General features: G+C 36.8%; 1 protein-coding gene across 2 annotated transcripts in view; it reads left to right on the top strand.

The window, feature by feature from the left end:
• The window catches only part of LOC137633317 (sodium/mannose cotransporter SLC5A10-like), a 197,107-nt gene that overhangs the window by 151,642 nt on the left and 18,355 nt on the right, over nucleotides 1–27,110 (top strand). For both annotated transcript variants that reach the window (XM_068365555.1, XM_068365554.1), the window contains exons 4-10: nucleotides 3,813–3,872; nucleotides 7,262–7,366; nucleotides 7,870–8,059; nucleotides 10,023–10,234; nucleotides 17,138–17,246; nucleotides 19,193–19,478; nucleotides 20,719–20,887. In XM_068365555.1, the coding sequence (XP_068221656.1) occupies nucleotides 3,813–3,872; nucleotides 7,262–7,366; nucleotides 7,870–8,059; nucleotides 10,023–10,234; nucleotides 17,138–17,246; nucleotides 19,193–19,478; nucleotides 20,719–20,887 (1,131 nt within the window). The remainder of the gene's footprint in view (nucleotides 1–3,812; nucleotides 3,873–7,261; nucleotides 7,367–7,869; nucleotides 8,060–10,022; nucleotides 10,235–17,137; nucleotides 17,247–19,192; nucleotides 19,479–20,718; nucleotides 20,888–27,110) is intronic.

Raw genomic sequence — 27,110 nt, 5'->3', positions numbered from 1 at the left:
TAAAGCGCTGGCTTAAATTACGCAGGTGCATTTGCGTGCTGTTCTTTACAGGTAAATACAAGAAAGATATATATTGTTTTTGTTTAGTAACCCTTTATCTTTTCCGGGTGCTAGGTCGTTGCTCTCCACAAACGTCAAGGGCAAGGAAAATATAATGTTAACTAGTGTACCCGAAGTGTCAAAAATGGTGCAAGTATTTAGGTAGATATGCACAGTAAAGTACGTAAGACTTGTCATTCATGTAATTGCGTTCTTCATTCAAGTCATTGCACAAATATTCAACACCATGGTTTGACAATATTGGAGAGATTGTGGTTTCCGAGTCTACCTCTCGAGGGTATCCCTCTCATCAGGGTATGACTACTCCCTCTCCCCCTAAGGGTGACAGATTATATATATATATATATATATATATATATATATATATATATATATGACCATACATTCATATGATCAGCGCTAAGCAAGGACCAGGGAGGACCAGGCAATGACTGCTGATGACTAAGCAGGTAGACCTATACAAGGATGGTGAGGTTGCAGTCACTACTAGAAACTATCTAGCTTAAGTGGATCTCGAATCCCCGTCCAATAGATTACTAGGTATGGACGTTTCCCATAAGCTAACACAACCCTTCACAGTAGACACAACCAAGTTTATTAGAATTTTATAAAAAAAATATAGGTAAATACAGTACCTCATAATTCCGTTCTTGCTGTGATTCTTAACAATATAACTTATGGGTTGGTTAAACTGCATTTTTTATCTTGCATGAATTTCACAAATTGAAATGGAAGCAAGTTTGGTAAAATTTTACTCGCAATTTTAGTTTTAACACTAGGATGCCCGGCTTTAGCAATGTGCCTGGATGCCCAAAGGGAGTCATTTTGACTGCCATAGGATTTTTTAGTTATTTCAGGAAATAATTAGTTTTCTATTATTTCTTTTCATTGTTATAACCAGTTTTATATACAAACAATGTAACATTATTGTGTTCAATGTTCTTTTGTTAGAAATACTTATAATCAAATTTAGTTACCCACATGGATGCCCACGGAGAGTCATTTTGACTCCTATATATTTTCAACCTTAATTATGTAAATAAAAGTTTATATATTGATTCTTATATTCATTGTTACATAAATAAAGAGTAATTTTATTCAGTTGTAGGTCTCATAATATTGGTCTTAGGAAAAAAAGGATAAACGTTTGATTGAGCTAATAGATCTTTTGTTTTTACCATATTTTTTGGAATACCCTTTGTATTCCAATGTATACAGGAATGAATAAACTGAAAAAAAAATATGGAAAATAAAGTGGTAGATATCCTAGTAATCATACAATAGGCGAACACATGAATATCCTTTTGAATATATTCCAGATCACATTTTTTACACATATGTTCAACTTTTGAGGTGCAGGTCCCACAAAGATTTTTCACATCTCGTGCTACTTACTACTGTACGGTTTTTCTTGCAATGAGCCTTCACTTGGCAGTATTTCTTTAGGTCTCTGCTTTGATCTTTGTTTTCTCCATTTCACTGATTTCCCTCTGATCCAATTTCTTCCTTGACTGTATAATTATATTTGCTAATTCTTCGGATAGTTGTTCTAGGAATTCTTTCCCGGTAATTTTTTCTTTTGTCTCTTCCTTGTAGATAACCCATGCATTTATAGCTGCCAGGTCTAAGGTTATTTGGAAGGAATGAATAGGCCATCGCCTTGTGCACGTCTTCACTGAATACTTTTGAGCCATTTGGTCCAAGATGTTCCCTCTATATTTTGTTTCGTTGTAAAATTTGATTGTTTCCGGTGTTTTCTTAGCATTATTTTCTAAAGAACCATCTTGATGGAGAGTGCTAAAAACTGCAACATTTTTTTTTTGAATTTTCCCTGATAAACTGTAAGCGTCATGTCACCAGACTTGTAAAGCTTGGTAGAATACAAATTATCTTTCGTGGTTCTCACTGTCGCAGGCACTTCTCTTCTTATTTTATTCATGGTCCCTATGATACTGGTTACCTTTATCTTTAGTTGCTTGGCTAAGTTGACCGTTGTAAAATAATTATCTGTTGTGACATTTTTCCCTTTGTTCAAATAAGGATCCATTAGTCTCATGACCACATAATCACTAACTCTCTTCTGTAGCACGATGCTCTTCTTTACCGACATAGGGAAATCCATTCACCAGATATTTACTCTCCTTATCTACAGCTAACCAGTACTTCTGACCGTACTTATCAGGCTTTGATGCCATAAATTGTGTAAAAGGGCATCTTGCCTTACTAGGAAAGAGCTGCTCGTCAATAGTAATATTAGGCCCCGGTTTGTAGCAAGCAATGCTGTTATCTATAAATCTATTCCATTCTGTAGAAAATAATACAAATTTGTCAGTTTTGAGTCTCTTTGAACGTGTAGATTTATAGTCAAATCGCAAAAACCGTAGAATTTCACAGAATATGTTTCTTGACATAGCTTGCTTGCATAGTGGAATACCCACCCCATTTATCTCTCAAAAGGCTTTGCACAGGTCTGTCATTCTTACCTACTACACCTAGGGCATTCATAACACCAATAAATGCTTCGTTCTTCCTCATTTAGAGAGAAATTTTGGCTTATATTCTGTCTGTGAGCTTCAGCAATTGTACAATTTTTGACGTGCTTTATTATGAATTTGTCAATCATTAGTCGCCAAGCACTTTGCTGGGCTACCAACAGTGATACATCTTTTTGCATGGCCTGTAGGTCCTGGCATTTCTCGTAAAATATTTTGTTCTGACCGTCTGCCACCTGAGCATTTATCAGCCAGAATTTGCTTCCACTATATACCATCCGAAGCGACAACATCTTCCAAAATACACTCATCTGTTTCTTTATTTGTAATGAAATGAACAGATGAACAAGTATTAGGCTCTGCAACTTCTGCCAGATGTATGAATGTTGCATTCATACAAGGATAATGAAAATGAGGAGAGAAAGTATGTAGTCATTCGATGAATATCAGTAAAATGCAAAATGTTATGTTTTTTGAAAATTGCCTGTAGAAAATTTACTTGAATCATAAGGAAATTAGAAAATAGTGAAAGCAAAACATTTATTAGCTTATAGTAAAGCAAAAATTATCTTATAATCTTCAACATATGATGTAAAATTATTAGAAAAGGGGATTCATGTGATTTAGGAAGAGTTTCACAGAAAGGAGTCAAAATGACTCCCTTGGGCATCCATTACATCATCTGAAAAAATTATATCTAAAGTAATCCGGTAAACTTTTCTAGGATTGTAGGATGTAATACACTCAAAATCAATAAAAGTCACAAAAGGATTCGTAAAAATATATGGAGAAACCGAGCCGGGAGTTATTTGAATAGTAGCAAGGAGTCAAAATGACTCCATCGGGCATTCTAGTGTTAAAACGTCCAAATTTTCACAAATGCAGTTTAAGCAATCTTTGCTACGGCGCACTTCGTCGCGATGAAATCCCAAAATGATGATTGTTTTGTTGACGATGTCCTATCAAGCGCTTATTGAGAGAGTTAAGGTTTTAACTGGCAATACATTGTTCTCTCTCTCTCTCTCTCTCTCTCTCTCTCTCTCTCTCTCTCTCTCTCTCTCTGTACTAGAAACTAAATACTATTTTCAATATCTTTCATCATCAAGCAATTTGTTTATGTGATTACCATTGAATATCCTTGAAACATTTTGAAATTTTGAGATGAAATTGTGAAAATGCAGTAGCATTGTACTTGCACCTTAAATTTTCTGGCTTATTTTGATTAAAAAAAAAAATAGTTTACACACTTCTTTTTCACAGGCCCTCGTCTTGTTGCAACTTCTAGGATGGGTCTTCTTGCCTGTCTTCATCGCGAGTGGGGTAAGTACCTATGCAGGATTTATCCTCATTTTTATTTGTCTTTATCACATGCCACATAGTTGAAGAGTATACAAAACACCTTTCAGTTTTGGCCATTAGCACACCCTGGTTTTGCCAGATCTTAGGTGCTGCGCGGGTAGAAAAAAACTGCCTTTTTCCTATTGGAGAAGATTTCTTGTGGTAAATTATTATAGAGAAAACAAAAAACCCTTTTTTCTATTGCAATGATCGTAGAGAAAAGAAAAAAAACCCTTTCCTATTGCAATTAATATAAAGAAAAGTAGAAACATCTTTCCTATTGCAATTATTATAGAAAAAATAATAAATTTTCCTATTAGAAATAAAATTCTAGTGGGAAAAAGAAAAAGCTTTTTCCTAATTAGAATGAAATTCTTGTTGGGAAAGGAAAAAAAGTTCGAGGAAAAGATAAACTCCTGTGGAAAAAATGATAAAAATGGTTCTTTTGAATTTTTTCTGGTTGAAAAAAAAAAGAAAAGGCAATTTTTTCTTGTTGACTATCTTCGAGGTATAAAATCATTGCATTTAGTAATAACTGATCCCACTCTGTCGTAGAGACGTAGGCCTAAGTTTCCCCAATATAAGGAGAATGTTACTGCTATGTTGTTTACTTGATGGGCATGACTGCATGCAATAAGTTATGAATTATCATATTCCTCAATAAATGCTTCAGGAATATATCAACTAACGAAAATACTCTTAAAATGCACTTGTGGTTATACTGCATAATTGCATTGAATAATTTGTTCTTGATCTCACTGCTAATATAACCCGATGTAGTGATTCTTCATTTCACATTATTCTGCTTGTAAGTAAATTGTATTTATTGTAATTGATTTCGTTGTTTCTGTTGATGCTTTTCTTGTAATTAGATGAAGCTTTTGATATGCTCACAAAAATAATGTTTGTATTTACATTGACACTTTTTTCCCCCGATTAGTCACTGGTGATAAATTTTCCTCTATGTTGCAGCTTGTTAAATGTCGTAACAAGGTTTTATAATTGTAGAAATTATTACAATATTGTTTAGATATTTTTTGTATTCACTGTAAAAGGCAACATTGAATTGGTAGTGTTTGGTTTGAATTTACCAACTTAAAATCTATTAATGAATTTTCTTTTTATCTGCCATACCCATTACAGTGCATCTGTATTAGTTTCCAAGACTGTTTTGTCTTGAAATCATCATCCAAATGTAAATATATTTTTTTTTAGAAATGGCACTATCACTTGAGACGTTAATCATATGTTGTATTATGCTATATTGTATATGAATTATGAATTGGTTTGTTTTTAGTGAATATTTTTAGAAGTGGCACTATCACTGAGACGTTAATTATATGTTAAATTATGCTATATTGTAAATTAATTATGAATCGGTTTGTTTTTAGTTTATCTATTCAGCATTGGCAAGAAGTTAAGGCTGGAAGTGTAAAATCATATCACAGTTGTTCGAACGGTGGTCTACAAAGTTCATAGATACAGTACCCTTAGTGGATTAGACTGGGAAAGGTCTATTCTGGGTGCGGATATCTATGGTTATCTTAGGATACGTCCCTGATTTTTACACGATATCTTCGGATAGTCGTTCCGGGGGTTATAACCCCGTGATACCTGACGGTAATTCTCTAATAATATTAATCGCTGAAATATTGTACAGTAGAAAGCAGCCGGAGGGAACTTCCATCAGGACGACATGGCTATCTCACCCAAAAATAGATTTTTCCTACGTCAAAATCCCTTTTATATGCATGCATTATAGCTGTGCCAGTATCTACCAGGGAATGTCGATAAATGCATGCCAACCTTTTACCTTGGTTGTTATCTTCACTAGAATAATTTATGGCTTCAAAAAGTGAGATAATTTTTAATGTTTGTGAGTGTAAAAATAAGCAATTTTTATAAATAATTAAGTGTATATCGCAGAGGTTGTAACAAGAATGGTAAAGATTTATAACTTGTCAAAGGATGTGATTGGTTATAATTATGTACACCCATAAATATGCCAGATTCTGTGAAGTGCCTATAAATCACAATATTATATTTAATTGGTTTACCTACTAAGAAGTCAATACTGTTAATAGTTTCTTTTTTGGGTTTGTGATATAGAATGATTCTGGAAAACTAAATCCGCTAGATTTTACTATAACAAGTCTGACCAATGTTATCTGTTTGGAGCTGGTTTACATGCCCAAATACACACTTTGTCTCTTGATTATTTATGGTACTATGAATGGATGTGGAAACTTCCAAATCTAATAATTTTTTTAAGATTACACTTTATATGATGTTCTCAAATCATAGTTATTTCTAATCTGATCTGGTTTTGGTCCCGGTACTGAGCACTTACCCCTTTTATTCTGTTAATAAGAGCTAGAAAAAATGTCTAAAAGTAGCTTAGCTGGAAAAAAATCATGGCATGTTGAATTGAACTTAACCTTGTAAGTGCTAACAAGTTATGGAACCACTTGTCAAATTATTTGCTATATGCAGAAATTTTATTGATTGATTGAGGAACAAAAGATGAGACAAGAATGTCCATCTAGATTTCACAATTTTTGCTGTGTCATTGGGAGTATTATGACTCACTTCATTGAAATTAGATACTTCTTGTTTCTACCTTAAAGCTTTAATCTGATGTTCTTAATTAATCTTCTCATTTTTATTTGTTATCAAGGTAACTTACTATAGATACATCTCTTCTGACTTGTATGCTGGTTCAGATTTTAACAAACTTTTATGCTGGGTTAATTAATTGCATCTAAGGTGGAAGGTCTTATCACTGCAAACAGAAATCTGTTCTAATTTGGTTGTATTAATTTTTTATGTCTTTTTAGGATGCACAAAGATTGAATTCCGCTGTATACTTAGTGAGATTGTCGCAAAATCTTTTATCAATGTTTAGGGTAATTTTTCACGTCTAACTGCAATCAGATAGTTTCTCAATGTCATATATTGAAGTTGGAATGTGACCTCAATAAACACCACTTGTTTTCAGTAATGTATTGCTTTATTTCTGTTGCTTGGCTTTTGATTTGTTAAATGAGCTTAAAATATCCTTTTAGATAGATGCTCTCCACTTTTTTCATATTGTATCCTTCTTTAGTAGCGAGTATTATTGCATGGATACTTGACAAGCATGCTGGAGTAAGTAGAAGGAAACAGGACTTGGCCTTCCAGTAAAGCCTCCCTTGCTAGTCAAGGTAAGTTGACGCAGTATGATTCTTATGAACTTTGCTTTGACTTAAAATTATTGCTTTGTGAAAGGTGCTCTCTTTAGCCAATTTATACAAGTTTTGCATGAAAAGTCTGACCAATGGGTACTGATTTTATTTATGAAACTTTGTGACCTGTTTGTATTTTTTCAACAGGTGAATACACTTCCAGAATACACAAAGAGGAGGTTTGGGGGTCGAAGAATACAGACATACTTGGCTGTTCTGTCTCTCATCCTATACATCTTTACCAAGATATCAGTAAGTAGAAGGGTTTTTATTTATAGATTTTGTATATTATTAGTAATTATATTTTGTGTGTGTGTGTGTGTGTGGATGAAAAAGGTTTATACACTTGTTACAATTGAATTATGGAGATTTATATCTTGATAATCTGTAATACTAAAAGATGGACAATTAAATACTTGCCAATCCTAACAAACACCCAAGATGACAAACAACCTATTCAAGCTGAGGATGTGGCTTTAGGAAGAACTGAGAAATCATAGTGGCAGCAGCTGGGAGAAGATGCTGTTTACTTTCTTGTTAATTTAACTGACACCTTCATCTAGTGTTATCAAAGGGTTTTACATGTCATGGCAGAATATTTTATTTTTATCTTAAATTTTGGTTGAAGTTTTTATTCTTAGAAGTAATATCACATGAATTCTACGTATTTTTATTCAAATATTTCAAATTTACAACGTACATGCTCATTTTTAGATTGATAATACTTTTTTCTAATTGTTGTTGTTATTTTACAGGTCAACTTATACTCTGGAGCCATTTTTATCCAGCAGGCATTGAAAGTACAAAATTTGTACTGGTCTGTTATTTTTCTTCTCGTAATGACTGCCATATGTACTTTGGTGGGGGGCCTTGCAGCAGTTATATACACGGATACCCTCCAGTTTTTCATTATGATTGGAGGATCATTATTTGTCATGGCTAAAGGCAAGTTTTCAAGGATTTTCCTAACTATGGTATATACAGTAATTGAAGTATTTCTGTTGTATCATATGTAGTTTTGTTTTTGATTCTGAGATTTATCCAGTGGTTGATCATTGGTTCAGTTTAGATCCTGTCTAAATAAGATCAGGATTAAAAAAGCTTTTTCAATGCATTTATATATATATATATATATATATATATATATATATATATATATATATATATATATATATATATATATATATATATATATATATATATATATATATATATATATATATATATAGGGGAAATTATCTAAAGATTATAGTACATTAGTACAGGGTATAGTTAAGAAAATTATAATATGTAAAGAATTTGGTCTGTAATATCTAAATTTGATATCCATATACAGTATAGTACGGTATATTACTGTACACTATATTCTGTTAAATGTATTATACTCTCAACCCTCAGATCTGAACCTCTTTAGACGCACAGTATTCCATAATTGTGTATTTTTACTTAGTTCAGCACCATGAGACTCAATATATGTCCGATATTCTTTGTGCTTTTTTTTACTGTTTACTATTATAAAGTTTTTGCAAAATATATAAAACTATATTAATGGGAAGAAGCTTTGTTCAGTTATAGTATTTTAGTGTTATATTTTTTTCTTTAAATTCCTTTGCAAATAGATTTTGAACAGAGTTAAATACGATGTCCCAAAACACCCCGAAAAGAGTCCAGTGCTTAATTACTTTACTTTACTTTGATGGCTGCTTTTCCGGTCCCATACAGCAGGGGAACCCCACTCTCTACAGGACCTCCACTATCGTTTTACCTTGTTCGTTCAGAGTATTCAACGTTTCGTATCGCGTATTGTTCATTTACTGTTAAATCATCACTGTCAAAAGACTCTTGAAATAAGAAAGTCTTCAGTTTCCTCTTGAAAGCCTTAATGTTTACAATCATTCGAATGTTTCGTGGGAGCTTATTATATAGTCTCGGGGCCGCATATTTAAAGGCTCTGGAGTCTAAAGTGGACATAAATGTAGGTTCCAAAAGTTTGAAGCCATCTGTAACTATTCTCGTGTCGACACGATTTGTTGGCTGCGCAATATGTAGCAATTCTCTCAAGTATTTTGGATGCCCGGTTCTGATAACTTGGTGGGTTATTGTACATATTTTAAATTCAATTTTCGCTTTAATTGGCAGCCAGTGTACTTCGATTAGTATAGGGGTGATCCTTTCTCTAGGTGGGAAAAAAAATATTCACACTTAAGTGGTATTGAGAGGTTTAATTATTTTTCCTCATTCCATAGAGAACAGTTTGAACTATTATCCAATCTGAATTTTTCACTCTGGTTTGACTAGGGTTTTTAATGAATGGCCAACATGATCAAATTCCAGAATGCATTTAATGCAAAAACATACTTACATTTAAACGTTTTTGATATTTTTCATTTTACAGCAAAAATAAAGTACAGTAGTGTTGGAGAAAGATCACTAATATTTGTCATGATCTTCATTATTTTTAACCTACTTGAAAGTAAGATTTTTATGTGTAAATCATTGAATAATGTTTAATATAATCACTGAGAAAGAACTCTTGGGCAGTCTCTTATGGGAGTTGATGTTAAAATAATGATTAACTTTAGTTGTGTATTATTAATATTGATGATGTTTAAGGGTAAGGTTCTATAATTACAATGGAGAAAATTTCACAAAATTCAATACTACTAATGGTAGGTAAAGATGAATTTTTTTTTTATTAGCATAGTATTTTTTGGAAGACTCGTCTAAGGCTAATGAAAATTCCACTGAACAAAAATAAAATTTTAAGCGTATTTCTAATTCATACTTAGTAGTTTAATTGGTTGGCTATTATTTTTTTTTGGAATATCAGGAGAAATTGCAGTGGTGATGTAATTTTTTTTCTTTGAAATAGTTTTGGTTCTTATAGAACATTTTTTATTCATCTTAGGCCTTGAAACAGTTGGTGGTTACTCAGAACTCCAGACCAAATACCTTGCAGCAATTCCAGACAAATTGGTTGAAAATTCAACTTGTGGGCTTCCAAGAATTGACTCTTGGAGAATGCTTAGGGATGCAGACCCCACTACTAGTGATATGCCCTGGCCTGCTTTCCTTACAGGTCAGATACCTGCATCAATCTGGTACTGGTGCACAGATCAGGTGAGATTAGTTGTAAAAAAAGTTTTTCTTGGTAGAAATTTTGTTCTCTAGTAAAATGAAAAAAAAAAGTTAATTATTGAATTTCTTAAGCATAGGATTCATATGAGACTATAATGAAAGGTTCTTGTTTATTCTTGCAGAGCCAGTACTAAACAATACACAGTGTTGCAATACAGTATATATAGTTATTACAATATACCAATAAAGATTGATGTTAGTTTGGGAAAAATTAATAGCTTAAGGGCAAAGTGGTTTATTACCAACAGTTCTTAGGAACTTCTATTTCTGGGTCGACCTGTGGCGGCCGGTGAAAAGAGTCCTTCTTATATATCTTTTCTGATAAAACCTTCCAATTATACCAGAGAAAGATAAAAGCATGGAATGCTGAGGACTTATATTTCACATAGAGAAAAAAATAAGCACAAAGATGTTACAAATGAACTTAAAAAAGAGTTCAGTGCTGGTGAACAACATAGTTTAAAGAAGGATCTTGGGCCCAGTGAGCTAAACCTCTGGTGCCATTTACAAAGTAAGGCAGGGTTGACTAAATGTTTTTTGTCTTATTATTGTTACCAATAGCATGAGGAGAACTGGAATAATTTTTGTGAACCTGATGTTCATATTGCTTCTTCTGTGGATGCTTGGTTTTATTGACTTCTACCCCTAAATGACCAAGCAGACACCCCAGACGATCTCCTGCGAATGACCCCGCAGCATCCCGTCCGTCACTGGATGGCACTACCACCCTCCATCCATGACTTCAACAAGGCCCTGCAGCGCATGAAGCCCGGCAAAGCACCAGGGCCAGACAACATCCCGTTGGAGCTCCTCACTCATGGTGGCCCCGGCTTGAGGAACCGTTTGATGCTCCTTATACTGAAAATATGGGAGACCAAGACCCCCCCCAGTGACTTCCGCGATGCAAACATCATTACCATCTTCAAGAAGGGAGACAGGGAGAACTGTAACAACTACCGGGGAATATCGCTACTAAGCATCGCGAGTAAGATTTTCGCTCGGATTCTCCTTGACCGCCTCCTTATTCTCGCAGAAGACGTCCTGCCAGAGTCCCAGTGCGGCTTTCGACCTTCCCGCGGGACCATAGACATGATCTTCTGTGCGCGACAACTACAAGAGAAGAGCCTCGAACAACAACAGCCCATAATGTTCATCTGGGATTTGAAAAAGGCCTTCGACAAAGTACCTCGACCTGCCATGTGGGCTGTCCTCAAAAGATATGGCTGCCCACCCGATTTTGTCAAGCTGGTGCGTGCCCTCCATGACGGAATGGTTGGGAGAGTCTGCCACCAGAACTCTCTTTCAGACCCATTCCCCATCAACGGCGGCCTGAAGCAGGGCTGTGTTCTGGCCCCAACGTGTTTCTCGCTATACACCGCAGCAATGCTCAACGAGATTCCCCCAGACACACCCTCAGTCGACCTACGTTTCCGCATGGATGGAGGCGCTTTCAACCTCGCTAGACTCCGCGCCAGAACCAAGACCACCTTGTGTGCAGTGCGAGAACTGCAGTATGCTGACGACAATGCCACCCCAGGTCAGACGGCAGAGGACCTGCAGTCGTTAGCTGATGCATACAACTCTGCCTACGAACGTTTTGGGATGCAAGTCAACACAGACAAAACCAAGACCCTCGTCCAACATCCACCAGGACTGATGCTCCCCAACTTCAATACCACAGTGAATGACCAACCGTTAGAACAGGTGGACCAGTTCTCCTACCTAGGGAGCATCCTAACATCAGCTCCCACAAGCAAAAAGGACGTGGAGAACAGGATCAGGGCAGCCCACTCCGCCTTTGGCCGACTCAACTGCCGCGTATTTAACAACCACGCACTGACAATGACCACCAAAATAATGGTGTTCAAGGCAGTAGTCCTCTCCACGCTCCTGTATGCATGTGAAACATGGACGCTATATAAAAACGATCTTAAAAACCTAGAACGCTTCCAACAAATGAAACTGAGGCAGATCTTGAAAATCCCCTGGGAGAGCCACACCACCAACATTGAAGTCTTAGAACGTGCCTCGCTGACCAGCGTGGAGGCCACCATCATCCACCACCGCCCCCGCTGGATAGGACACGTGCATAGGATGGATCCATCTAGGCTCCCAAAGAAAATATTCTACGGAGAACTGACCCAGGGCACCAGACCACGAGAAGCCCCGAAAATGTGCTATAAAGATCAACTAAAGCGCACTCTGGCTCTAACTGACATCGATCCTTCCTCATGGGAAGAAACAGCCAGGGACAGGAAAACCTGGAGGAGTACAGTACACCATGGCACCGTGGACTTCGAGGAGAGGAGGAGACAAAATGAGGAGGCTAGGAGGAGAAGAAGGAGAGAGCGATTAGAACAGCCCTGCCCACCACCTACCCTCCCTTGTGAACACTGTCCGCGACTCTTCCAGCACAGACTAGGACTTAACAGCCACATCAGACATAAGCACCCACCCCACAGATAGGAGGCTGATGGCTAACGACAGAACCCAATACTCGGACACGAGTGGGCGTCGACGACGACGACCCCTAAAACTAAAATTTTGTCCATTTCATTCATTTTAATAGACTGCCTCTAATGAAGTATGAAACAGTCTGGTAGTTTATGGCAAGAGGTTCTTTAAGTATTTTTAAAGATTTATGGATTTTGTTAGCAACGACTATGTAGATAGTTCAAGGGAATTTTACCTGGGTGATCATGATCTGTATTCTATCTTGTGTTGGGGACAGTATTGTGATTTAGATAACTGTTGTGAGGAGAGCAAAGGCTGCACTGTTCCTCTCATGGAAAAGCATGTTTCTATAGTTGCCAACTAAATAAAAAGTTCCAAGCGCAAAAGGAAACTTCTGTTTAGTTCAGTTGGAAATACAGAGAAAACCAAGCTAGTTGATTATAGGGGGTATTACAGTATTACGATAATGACACGCCACCACTGAACTCAAATACAGCACTTAGCCAATCAAGCTTTGATAGAGTTAAACTTCAATAATTCTTAATTACATTAGCTTCTTTTGTAAAATCTTGGAAGGCCAGTGTGTCCTCCCTTAAAGGCAATAATTCTGATCTTATCTGCCGTATTTCTAACCCTAACCTGAATTCTCAAGTCAGGTCTTAAAGTAATAGTTTTCCATTCAGTAAGGGTTCTTATGTTGTACAGCACATTACAGATTGAAGATACTCTCATAGAGCCTCAAAATCTCTATTTACATTAGACCCTTCTGCTGTGAAACCTTCGTATCTCCGTAATCCTAGCCGCTCTTTTGAACCACTAGATTGTGAGGCAGAACACCAAGAAGGTTACTGGATATCTCTAACCTCCAATCCTTCCTTGACCAAGGGAGCCAGTTCTGTATCGGTTATCTAAAAAATACAGCAAGTGCTCAGATTTTGTAACTATGAGTTGTGAACCTTCTGGAGAAAGGTGTCCTTGTCTTCAAAGCTTCAGGGGCTGGAGATCCATTCTGAGGTTTCGACCCTCAACAAATTTACAGTTCTCACAAAGTTTTTGATAGACATACCTTAAGTTCTTGGGGCAATAAGGGAAAAACATTGGATATTCTCAATAGACTTCTCAGATGCGTATTTTAACATTACTATTCATCTCACTTCAAGGAAATACCTTTGTTTTGTCAACGGGCGGAAAGTTTACCAATTCAATTACTGTACTTACATTTCGGTCTTGGGATGGCCCCTCATGTGTTCACCAGAATAATGTTCCCCATTTTAAAATGGTTAGGAATTCTGGAGCTTAGAGTTCTTTTATAACTTGGCAATTGGCTATATTTTAGCGAGTTGTTGGAAAGGATTTGGGTTCAGCAAGTGTAGTAGCCCAGGTTACTGAAATGGTTGTGGATCGTTGTCAGTTTAAAGAAGTCTCTTATGATTCTGACTCAGAAGATTCTATATTTGGTAATGATTATAGCAACAGTTTCTTTTTGGATTTTTCCATCCGAGAAAAAGATTCATTCCTTTCTTCTATTGTTGAAAAAGTTTAAAATGTTGAAGTCTGTCAATTTGGATGCGGATGAGACTTCTAGAGACAACGACTTCCTTAGAGAAATTTGGTCCAATGAGATGTAGAAAGATGAGTTTTCCAATTTCATTTCTTTCTACATTGGAAAAAAAATTGTCAATTCAGAAGCAATCTCAATTAAAGTGATGAAAATCATACTTCAACTGCTGAGTTGGTGGGACAATTGCATGCAGTTATCCAAGGCAGTTAGACCTATCTTTTTTTTAGGTATTATAGCATATGTATTTAGGAGTTTTAGTATTGAAAGAGACGCAGTTCCGGTAGGCCCTGCTGCTGCCTTAGATGACCGCGGAGGTAGCAGCAGTAGGGGACTCAGCATTATGAAGCTTCATCTGTGGTGGATAATGTGGGAGGGTGGGCTGTGGAACCCTAGCTGTACCAGCTGAACTCGGTTGAGTCCCTTGTTAGGCTGGAGGAACGTAGAGAGTAGAGGTTCTCTTTTTTGTTTTGTTTCATTTGTTTATGTCGGCTAACCCCCAAAATTGGGGAAGTGCCTTGGTATATGTATGTATGTATGTATGTAGTATTGAAAGACCTGCAAAAGTCAGGTTTATTTCTAGGCATTTGTTTGTGATTTTACAGTATTTACAAGATTTGAGTTTTGAATCATTGAAGAATCTTTTGCTTAAAGATCTCACAGCTATAACACTTATGTATTGGCATAGGCTTTTGTTGAATGCTTAAGTAAACTACAAATGCTATCTTCAAAGGTAGGCTTTGATGAGCATAAGATGATACAGGTATCTCTTATGCCAACTTTGAGCTGAAAATGATTAAGACAAAGAGCTTACCACGATTTTCCATTTTTTTCATCTCCCTTGTGGAAAAGGTTGAGGGAATTACATTTGAAAATATTGTTTTATCCGGTAAAAGACATTTAGTAATATTTGGACAAATCTATGAACATTGAGGTATCGTGTCTAATTTGGCTTGTGGGATCAGTTCCAATTTGTTTTCTGTCCAAGAATGCATGTTATTTCTTATCAAGTTTGGTCATAGAAGCTCTTAAAAAAATGGGTCCAAGTCTAATGAAAGTTTTGAAGGTTAGAATTCATTATAGTAGTAGTGTATGTAGCTGCAACTCTTAATTTTTGCAGAAATATTTTCTGGAAAGAAAATTATTTTAGCGGTAGTATATGGGTGTACGGAGTAGGTTTTCGCTGAACATTATCTTCAAGAATCCTGATTTGGTGATAAAGATTGCTAGGTTCTATGTCCTATAGTGATTACTGGCTATGTGGTCTAATATTTTTGAGTTAATTTATAATTTTCCTGATTTAAAAAATTCTAGTTTTAGTTACATGGTGTTGGTATTACAGTGAACCCTCGCTACTTCGCGGTTTGACCATCGCGGATTCACCACTTCGGATTTTTTCCATAACCCATATATATACAGTAACATATATATATATATATATATATATATATATATATATATATATATACTGTATATATATATATATATATATATATATGTATGCATGTATTTATGTATATATGTATGTATGTATATATGTAGGTATGTATGTGTATATATATATATATATATATATATATATATATATATATATATATATATATATATATATATATATATATATATATATATATATATATATATATATTATGATCAGAGATAAATGTAAACAAAACATTGGTTGCCATTTTTTAACGTGCTTTTTAGTGTGTTTAGGAAACACATGATATAATATTGCCTTTAATATTTGTGCCTGTTTTAGTTTAGGGTACTGTAGTACATGCATTAAGTGTTCTGTACATTAAAGGGTAGTTTGTTAACAGTACTACGTACAAGGGAAGGTTTTAAAAGTCTGAATATACATGTTGAATAAATAGGTAAATATGGTGTCACTACTTCGCGGATTTTCACCTATCGCGGCCGCGTTTGGAACCTATCTACCGCGATAAACGAGGGTTCACTGTATATAGATAGGTAATTAGAAGATAAGATAATATTTAGAGAAACAATCTGGAGTCCTACTTCAAAATGTATTTTGATAGGGTTTGTTACTAATAATCTAGACCAGTTTAGTCTAGAATTTTAATGATTGCAAAATTATAGATAATCTGTCTCTTAACTTCACTGACAACCCACCTCCATCAGTGTAACATTCAGCAATATGAACATCAGAGGGAGGTACACAGAGGTAAATGGAATTTTAATTATATAATTTGTTATTTCTGTACTTGGAGGTAAAGGTTATGTAGCATGCTCAGCCTTGTGCCTTGCCATTAACCACTTATGTATCAGTAATTTACTAGAGGCATAAGTCTGTTGAAAGAAGAGAAATGGGAAATATTTTAGTTTTAGGGGTAAATGCTGATGAAACCAAACTTCCAGAGAAGAAGCAATATAATCAGGTGTGTATAGAATGATTTTTTTTTAACTAAAATTCCATTACTGTAGTCTATTCTATCTATTTATCAAGGCACTTCCCCCAATTTTGGGGGTAGCAGACATCAAACAAGGGAACAAAAGGGGACCTCTCCTCTCCTCACTCCAAGTAAGAAGGAATAAAAGAGAATGTATGAACAAAGCTAAAGACATTCGACTTCTATCCCATTGTTATCCCTAAATTAAAGAGTCTGTTGCCTGGTGCAGCCTCTCTAATGCCTTCTATCGAAGGCATCCTCTTCAGCACGTATCATTATCGGATAGAGACTATGATTCTTTCAACTACCTTAATCACATATGCTACCATAGCTACCTTACCAAGAAAGGCACACAAATAAGCTGTATGTGAGTAGTTTATTTATAATTAAGATTGTAGTTTTGTGTAATTTTGTTGGCCATTTGAAAATTAATAATCAATTTTTGTTCATATTTTTCAGATGATGGTTCAGCGCGTTATGGCAGCTCGCAGTCTGTCTCATGCCAAAGGTGGCACACTTTTTGCAGGCTATGCAAAGCTTTTACCTTTGTTTATGGTGGTTATTCCAGGTAAGATTATTAATTTTTTAATTTTTGTGTCCTAGTTATCTATTCAGAATATTCATATGTACATACTTGTAGTAAATGGTGTGGCCAGGGAAATCAATACCATCATAAATTTTTTTATGTTGGCTCTTTTCTTTTTGTTGTCGTCTTCTTTCCCACTGTTATCCCTACATTAGGGTCGGTTGTCTGATGCGCCCTCTCCAATTCCTTCTGTCAAAGGCAGCCTTTTACTAAATCTCTTCTCTCCATATCTTAACTCGCCATCTAATTCTCTGTCTCCCTCTTGATCTTCTCTCCCTAACTGGTTCCACCCAAGCTCTCCTCACTCCTTACCCACCATCCATCCTCAACACGTGCCCACACCATCTCAGTTGGGACACTCTTATCACCTCTTAATCTTTACCACGCTTGCCATTCTTCTTATTTCATCATTTTCCAATCTGTCAAAATATGATATTCCCAAAATCCACCCAAGCATTCTCATGTCTGATCTCTCAAGCTTTGCTTCCTCTTTTCATCTTAGAGCTCACATTTCTAGTCCATATATTAATACTGTGTTATAAATCTGGACTTTTAGCTTAATTTACATTTTCTTATCACAAACCACTCCTGCTTCCTCGCTCCACTTCACCCAAGCTACATTTATCTTATTCTCAACTTCAACCTCACACCCTCCCTCTTGACTTGTAGTAGATCCCAAGTATCTGAAGTGCCCACCTGTTTTATAATCGATTGTGTACTTTCCTAACTGCTTACCATAGTTTGTCTTGTCCACATTTACTTTCAAGCCACCCCTCTCCAAAGTCTCTTGCCACTTTACAATCCTTCTCTGTAAGTTGAGGAAGATTGATTTATTAAATGATTTGGAGTTTTCTGATAGGATACCAGAAAAATCCAAATCAATCAATCTTCTTAATTTTCTGCAGTAATTGTCAAATCATCTGTATATACTGTGACTGTTCTCCTTGTGTAGTTAGAAGCACAATAAGTTCGCTACACTATTCTGTCGTGCACTGTCTTCTTGAACTCCTATCAGGCCCAGGTCTTCATTTATTCCTTCTAGGGTGCATGTAGCTACTATTTAGTCCTGATTTTACCTTGTATTTTAATTATGGTGGAAGGGTAAGAATTTCATCTTAGCTTGAAAATTTCAGAAAATGCCAGGATTAATTTCAAAGTCTAAGTGTAAAATAGGTTTCTAAGTTTTTAAAAAATCCATACTATTGAGAGAAATGGTTAGTTGCACAAATGTCATATTTGGGATTGTATTTTAAGACCAGTGAACATTGCTTGTAAACATAAAAAAGGAAAAAATGCAATTACGTGGAAATTAACAAATTGATAGTTACTGCTTTGCATATCGTTAAACTGCGGATTATATTTTTGCTGTGTTGCATTGGTTTTATTTCAAAATTAGATTGCTTGATAATTATCTAGGGGCATAGTTTCATAATCATTGGTTTTATTATATTTTGTTGACTACTGTACATATAGGCAATGAAAAGAGGTTTTAAATAAATCAAGAAGCAGCTATGAAAAATGTAATTTTCAAACATGCAACATGAGACAAGAAAATTTTTTAATATTTCAGTAAATTTAGAAAGTTTTGATAACTCCTTTCTTTTGGTGAAAAGATCCTTAAATTTTGTTTATGTATTTAGGGGGATCTATTTTAACAGAGAGCTAAGGGAAACTAGAATTTCAAGATATGTGCAAAACCCTATTCTTTAGTAGTGAAGAGATAAAGTTATCAAAAGCTTGAAACAGTGACCAAACAGCACAGTTCAAGGATTGATGATTTTCCACAGAGTATCTGTAGGAAAATGTAGCCTTATGGATGTTATCATGAAGACAACCTTCCTGAGCTCAGTGAAATGGTTTGAATGATATTTGTATTTATGTATATATTTAGTAGTGTGGTAAACCTTGAAATTTTTTTTCCTTTATAGGGATGATATCACGTGTGCTGTATCCAAATGAAGTAGGCTGTATTGATCCAGAAGAATGCATGAAATTCTGTGGATCTCCTACATCATGCTCCAATTCCGCTTTCCCAAAACTTGTCTTGGAGTTCTTACCAAGTGGTGTGCGTGGGATCATGTTGTCGGTAATGCTCTCAGCACTTATGAGTGACCTAACATCCATATTTAATTCTGCATCAACTTTGTTTACAATGGATATTTGGTCACTGTTCCATCCAAAAAGTTCAACAAGAGAGAAATTGCTTGTTGGAAGGTAAGGAATAATTTTAATTGAGGAAATAAGGGTAGTCGGATATCATTTAAATTGTGGTATATATTTAAATCTAGATTTATTTATTAAGCTTAGATAATGTTATGGGTTTTCCTTGCTCATCGTTGTTTTGCATAATCTTGTTTTCGGATTTAGTGATTCTATGTAGACTGAAGATTCTAATAATAGTGTATGAGTTTACACCTATTTTTATTTTGTAGATGGAAAGGGCTTTAATGTTGGGTATAATCTAAATTGTTTGCTCTGCAGTTGAGGGTAAGACATCCACATCATGGCCAGAAGTTATTATTGGGGAAGAAAGATTAGTAAACCACGAAGACCACCAGTTATATGAAGAGAGAAGAATCTTCCAGGTCACAGTGACTATCTCTTTTGTCCCTCTTGATACCATCTGTCAACCTCTTACTTTGCACCATACTCTTTATTGGTGAATACTCTACTCTGTAATAGTTTCATTTTCCTTACTAACCTTAAGATAGAATTCCCTTAAAAGAAATCTTTCAAAGATTGAGGAAATACTTTAGTACCTAAATCCCGAAAAAGACTTATGCATACAAACGAAAGAAGGTTAGAAAATGTGCATACATACGAAAGAAGGTTAGAAAACTACCATTAAAGGTATAGTACATTTACTACAAGATGTAGAACATGTTTTATACATTGATATGGGCTATGTGCATTAAAGGAAAGTTTTGAATCTTAAAGCTGTAACGAAGGCTGCAGTAGAAAAAACTGGTATAGTGTGCTGTAATGATTCTGTTTGTTACAATGTTAAGCAAGGATTGCCTCGTTTCTTTTTTGCATTGTTGTTCGAGACGCATTGACTTAAGAGTAACAGTTTCCTTGATATCAGATAGCCGATACTGATGTACAAGCCATTAAGATGTACATTTACCTAAATTCATGCTTAAGATCTGCAGTGATTTAGAGTACTGTACTTATAATGCATTTACTCTATGCATAAGGCCAATAATTTTGGAAAGTTATAATAGTGTTAAATACTCAACATTGGATCTGAAAGTTTTAGGAGGGAGGTTTTTTTTTTGTGGATTCTATAAAGTCAATCAGACAAGTTTACTCTTACATGGCCATAAAAGCATTAACCTTATGACAAAGATGTTGGATAATGAAAAAGGACACTGCTTGTAAGATGCATGATTACTAACAAGACAAAACTATATTTCACTTATTCATAAAATTAAGAAATTCTCATTTCCTACAGAATGTTCATCGTCATGCTTGTTGCATTGTCTATAGTGTGGATTCCCATCATTGAAAGAACCCAAGGCGGACAACTATATATCTACATTCAGTCCATTGCAGCATACCTTGCACCTCCAATTGCTGCAATCTACTGCATGGCTATTACCTGGAAAAGAATGAATGAGCCTGTAAGTATATAATAATCTTTTGGGTTAATGTGGTGTGTGGGGTCCAAGAACATTCCTGTGAAAGGCTAGAAAAGGAATCCAATATGACAAAAAAATATCTAGGAAATATTGTCTTCCCTGCTCCCGGGCCAGTATATCAATGAGCACAGCAAGGACTTAGAGTATAAGGAAGACCTATGGATTCAAATTCTATTGAATCTGTTAAAACACCTGTTTTGTTGAACTAAGTCTGACACATGATGACACACCATTAAGAACCAATACTGTCACTGGAACCAAGGCTACATGGGCACTAGAATGCGCTCGACTACTGTCTTCTGGATTTGTTACCAAACACATGAGAACATTCTTTGCTGTGTGCTCTGATCAAGCATTGACCTTAACCTTCAAGCTAAAGTACAGTCAACCTTCGAGTTAAAGTACAGTTGGTTAGCTTCTAGTTTTGTTGTTTATTATTCTTAGCGATAGACTTAATGTAATATGTACCAATTTGTTTTGTCCCTGGGTGGTGTTTACTTTTTTGGCCACTCGCCATATGAAGTCACTTGGTGGTTTTTTCATGACAGAATGGGAATAGTTTAGCTTTAAAAAGTTCAGATTTTTCTTTTCAAGTGCTGTATTAACTTGGTTGTTCAGGTTGTTTACCAAGTTTGTCCCGTTTTATCATTTTGGACTTGCGTAGCCTGGAATTGTTTACATTTTTGGGGGTACAGTTCCAGTATGTTCCAAATTTTTTTTTCCCTTTCAGTTTGATGTTTGTATATTGTCTTCACTTTTATGAATGATATCACGTTATATATTTTTTAGTCAAACTAAGTCTTCTTCTCTGGGGTAAAGATTTAGGCTAAATAACTATCTTATAGTTAACAATGTGTACACATTCTTCTTACATTGTTGTAACCACATGAGTGTTTAGGATATTTTGTTACCTCTACCTTTATGTTTATTTTTTTGTACAAGTGTCTTGCGGCATGACTTATAGAGACCTTTCCGTTCATTTCAAGTGACTGGCGTTCAATTCAAATTAAAAGTAACTTTGATATTTGGACTATGTAATTTGTCTAGTAGGCTAACATTTTATTGCATGAACATTTAAACACCAACGTCAGGTTAAGAAAAGGGTTTGGAAAAATTTTATGCCTTGAATCCATAGCTTGACTCCTGTCAATGGGTTATTTGGGGGAATTAACCCATGGGAAGATATGATTTGTAACTGAATATCTCTCACTTAATTCATTGGTACTTTGCTCTGCATTTTCATTGTATATACACTGTTTGTAATGTAATACCATGGTTCAGTTGAAGGTGTCCTCCTCCCTTCCCAAGGCAGAGTTTTTCTCATGTTCCCGGTGGTAAACCCTTTGTTCCCTAACTGCAACTAGAGCCTCTGCTCCTCAATATTTATTCTTAAATAAATGTGGGGCGATGGATTGGTGACTCTTTCAATATTAGCATAGCCATAGTATTATCCTTCTCATAGTAGTTCGACTGCTATGTAGTTGGCGAAAGAGATTTACTCGTCCTAGTTTTGGCTTTCTTCCCTATTCTTTGGCATATTGGAGGGTTTGGCTATCTAATGATAGGGGAAGGGGTTTCGCCTTCTATGGTTGTTTCAATCAAGTTAGTTCTCTACATGTCTTATTCTTCCATGTTCATTAATACTGTAATGCCAAATAGTTGTATGATTCCTTAGGGTTGGAGGAAGATAAGCCTCCTCCTTATGGGGATCACTAAAATTTTTATTTACTGTATGTATTTTCTATTAGTAATCAGTGAAATCAAAGTTAAGGGACACCAAGTTTGGTGCTGTAATCTTACCTACCCAAGGTGTTGCCCTGCCTGCTGCTATCATAGTGTGTGTTGTGCCTATTGTGGCAGGACTTGGGACCCTGTAAATTGCCTTATTGGCCTGCAATGGGTTCATTCTGCCTAGATTAGGGGTCAGTTAGCAGCAGGCTTGAGCGAGTTTTTCTAATCCTTTCTGTGTAGGGGAGGGGTTTTTGCTAAGATGTCGGAATCCTCCGAGAATTTACTTAGTAAGGAACTTGGAGATCTTGTCTGCCCATCAGCATCAGATTCAGCAGTTACAGGTTTTCATAAAAATCATGGTGAACTAGACCCCAACTAAAAAAAAAGCGCTTGATTCAAAGGTTAATCTAGACCTTGACTAGGTGGCTGATTTACCTCAGGGTCCCTTGGAGGAGACCTTAGTCACTCCAAGGAGGCAGCCTTTGATTGATTACCTTCAGGTTAATCAGGTAGCCTGTTCAGTACAGTGTCAATTCAAGCTTTTGCTAGCCAGGTTATTGTCCCTCTAGGGTTCAGACATCATGCATCTCCTGTGGATGCCTCAATTGTAGCCCAACTAAATGAAATATCAGTCCTCTCCTTCTACAGTGGGTCCACTCAAGGCCCTTTTGTTCCCATAAGCTCCAGCATTCCTCCTGCTATACCCTCACCTTAGCTTGGATACTTGGTAGTGCCTGGACCTTCAAGTACTTTGGGGTCAGTGGAAAGCTTCAATAGGTGCTTATTGTCCTGACCCTAGTCTTTCTGGCTCGCCAACGAGGGAGAAATTAGTGGAGGCAGTATCTGCTATGGATATTGAGGAGAGAGACTTTGCTAGAAATCCATGATAATTGGGCCTGAATTTAATATTTTTCTTCTAGAGACTTCAATATTTCCTTTGATGATATGGAATTTGAAAACTATATATATTTCTTCAATTGTGTTGGTATATCAAGTAACCATTACCAAGAATTTGCCCTCTGCTTGCTCCCAAAGATGTTTTACTGTTGACACTCAAGTCTTCTCTTAACAGTCTAGCAGGAGCAGTATGGAATGACAGTGCCAGGGCAGAGGGCTCCCTTCCTGGCCAAAAGGGTAAAGAAGGGTTTGGGGTTTATGAGAAATATATCACTAAAATGGGATTCCTCCTTACCCAAAGCATGCATCCCCTTCTTAGGGGTCTACCCAAAAGAATTTGAGGGATTTGTAGAACTTAAGTGTTTTGTGAGGTCTTTCTCCCAAAGAAATAGTCATATGTCCATATCATAATCTTAGGACTACATGCACTTCTTAGTCTGATGTCAGTCATGCCTTCTCTGGAAGTAGGTTCTGTTGGGAGATCTCAGATTACCAGTGCAGCTTTGGTAAAGTTATGCAAGGTTAAAGCCAAATATAAGATGTTTTGATTTTTATATTGAGTAGGTAGAAGTGGAGGAGTTCCTCTACAGCAACCCTGTATGTGAATCCCTTTTTTATCTTTAATCCGTTGTGGGTAAGGATAAGGCTAACGCCCATACAGCTAATTCTTCACTTCCAAAGAGATGGAGAAAAAGCTCTTGGCCTCTTCTAAGAAAGGGGAGAATATTCAATTATAAAAGACTACAACTGGATGGTGTGAGAGCTGAGATGTTGAAGGAAGGGGGTGTGACTGTACTTGAATGGTTGGTGAGATTGTTTAATATGTGTTTTGTGTTGTCAATGGTACCATTAGATTGGGTTTGTGCGTGTATTGAACCACTATACAAGGGTAAGAGAGATGTGCATGAGTGTTGTAATTTAAGGGGTATTAGTTTGTTGAGTGTAGTTGGAAAAGTGTATGGTAGAGTACTGATTAATAGGATTAAGGATAAAACAGAGAACGCAATCTTAGAAGTACAGGGTGGTTTTTTAAGAGGTAGGGGTTGTATGAATCAGATTTTTACAGTTAGCCAGATATGCGAAAAATATTTAGCAAAAGGTAAGGATGTGTATGTTGCGTTTATGGATCTGGAGAAAGCGTATGATAGAGTTGATAGGGAAGCAATTTGGAATGTGATGAGGTTATATGGAGTTGGTGGAAGGTTGTTGCAAGCAGGGAAAAGTTTCTACAAAGGTAGGAAAGCATGTGTTAGGATAGGAAATGAAGTGAGCGATTGGTTTCCGGTGAGAGTGGGACTGAGACAGGGATGTGTGATGTCACCGTGGTTGTTTAACTTGTATGTTGATGGAGTGGTGAGAGAGGTAATTGCTCGAGTGCTTGGACGAGGATTAAAACTGGTAGACGAGAATGACCATGAATGGGAGGTAAATCAGTTGTTGTTTGCGGATGATACTGTACTGGTTGCAGACGCGGAAGAGAAGCTTGGCCGATTAGTGACAGAATTTGGAAGTGTGTGTGAGAGAAGGAAGTTGAGAGTTAATGTGGGTAAGAGTAAGGTTATGAGATGTACGAGAAGGGAAGGTGGTGCGAGGTTGAATGTCATGTTGATTGGAGAGTTACTTGAGGAGGTAGATCAGTTTAAGTACTTGGGGTCTGTTGTTGCAGCAAATGGTGGAGTGGAAGCAGATGTACGTCAGAGAGTGAATGAAGGATGCAAAGTGTTGGGGGCAGTTAAGGGAGTAGTAAAAAATAGAGTGTTGGGCATGAATGTAAAGAGAGTTCTGTATGAGAAAGGGATTGTACCAACTGTGATGTATGGATCGGAGTTGTGGGGAATGAAAGTGACGGAGAGACAGAAATTGAATGTGTTTGAGATGAAGTGTCTAAGGAGTATGGCTGGGGTATCTCGAGTAGATAGGGTTAGGAACGAAGTGGTGAGGGTGAGAACAGGTGTAAGAAATGTGTTAGCAGCTAGAGTGGATATGAATGTGTTGAGGTGGTTTGGCCATGTTGAGAGAATGGAAAATGGCTGTCTGCTAAAGAAGGTGATGAATGTAAGAGTTGATGGGAGAAGTACAAGAGGAAGGCCAAGGTTTGGGTGGGTGGATGGAGTGAAGGAAACTCTGGGTGATAGGAGGATAGATGTGAGAGAGGCAAGAGAGTGTGCTAGAAATAGGAATGAATGGCGAGCGATTGTGACGCTGTTCCGGTAGGCCCTGCTGCTTCCTCCGGTTCCTTGGATGACCGCGGAGGTAGCAGCAGTAGGAGATTCAGCATTATGAAGCTTCATCTGTGGTGGATAATGTGGGAGGATGGGCTGTGCCACCCTAGCAGTACAAGCCGAACTCGGTTGAGTCCCTTGTCAGCCTGGGAGGAACATAGAGAGGAGACGTCCCCTTTTTTGTTTCATTTGTTTGATGTCCGCTACCCCCCAAAATTGGGGGAAGTGCCTTGGTATATGTACAACTCTTAAAGAGGACCAGCAACATTTCACAAGATAACTAGCAAAGAGACCTGCTTCACACCTTCAGACCATCCTATCCTTCTCAGAAAAGCCCCAATCTTTGAGTACTTCAGCATTTCTTCAGAGAAAAAAAGAGCACTTGGAGGCAACTGAGAGGAGGGAGGAGTACAGAGTCATTTTGAAGGGTTAAAGGACCTCAACAATAAATGTCCACAGGTTGGAATAAATCCAAGCTGTTCTACATCCTTGTCCCTCAACATAAAGACCATGAAGGGCATCTAGCTCCCCCCCCACAAGATCTTCTCCTATAAGGTGAGTTTTAATCTTATTTTATGCTCACAAGGTATGCATGAACTAATAGTTTACTTGGTTGGAGAGGAGTGTCGTTAGGGTACACAAGTCTACTCTTTATGTTTCTAGTATTACAGTAGTTCTTGAAGATCACACAGCACATTAACCTGAAAAAAAGGGTTTTGAAAAACCTAGTTTTGGGGGGAGGTGCTGTGTGGCACGTGTAGTGAAGGAAAGCATGCAAGCCGTACTCCGATTATGGTAGTCAAAGCGCATACTAGTGACCAGGTAGCCTCAACTCCAGTATTGGTATAAGTTCTCAGCGATGTGACATCGTGTGTCCGACGTATTTAAGCATAAGAGGTGCTGTGATGATTATCGGTGATGTCATTGTGTGTCCAATGTATTTCAGCATAAGATGTACTGTGATGGATTCAATAGAGCCTGAATACATACGTCTTCTTAAAACTGTACTCCCTAAGTCTGTACAGTGCACATTGATACACTGGCCCAAGAGCAGGGAGGACTATTTCTTTGGTGTTTGCTTGTATTCGATTCCCTGTTTTAGCTTCTCACAGGAAAGTTCTTGGAGACCACAAAGCACCTCCAAAAATACGAGTTTCCTTCGTCAAAACCCCTTTTATTGTATTAACACAGTGTGTATGTATTTGTAGATATATGCATTTGTATTGCTCTTGATTTACATATTAAGTAAAATATGCGTAATATTTGTATTTGCAGCTGATTATTAACCCCTAGGTGGCAGATGGTGCGAATGCACTTTATTGTTCCAAACAGCTGTTTTTGGTGTTAATGTGAAA

The sequence above is a fragment of the Palaemon carinicauda genome, chromosome 42 (genome assembly GCF_036898095.1).
Source record: "Palaemon carinicauda isolate YSFRI2023 chromosome 42, ASM3689809v2, whole genome shotgun sequence".
Taxonomy (NCBI): domain Eukaryota; kingdom Metazoa; phylum Arthropoda; class Malacostraca; order Decapoda; family Palaemonidae; genus Palaemon; species Palaemon carinicauda.
Note: the sequence above shows the minus strand (reverse complement) of the source record. Positions and strands in the feature narration are given on the sequence as shown.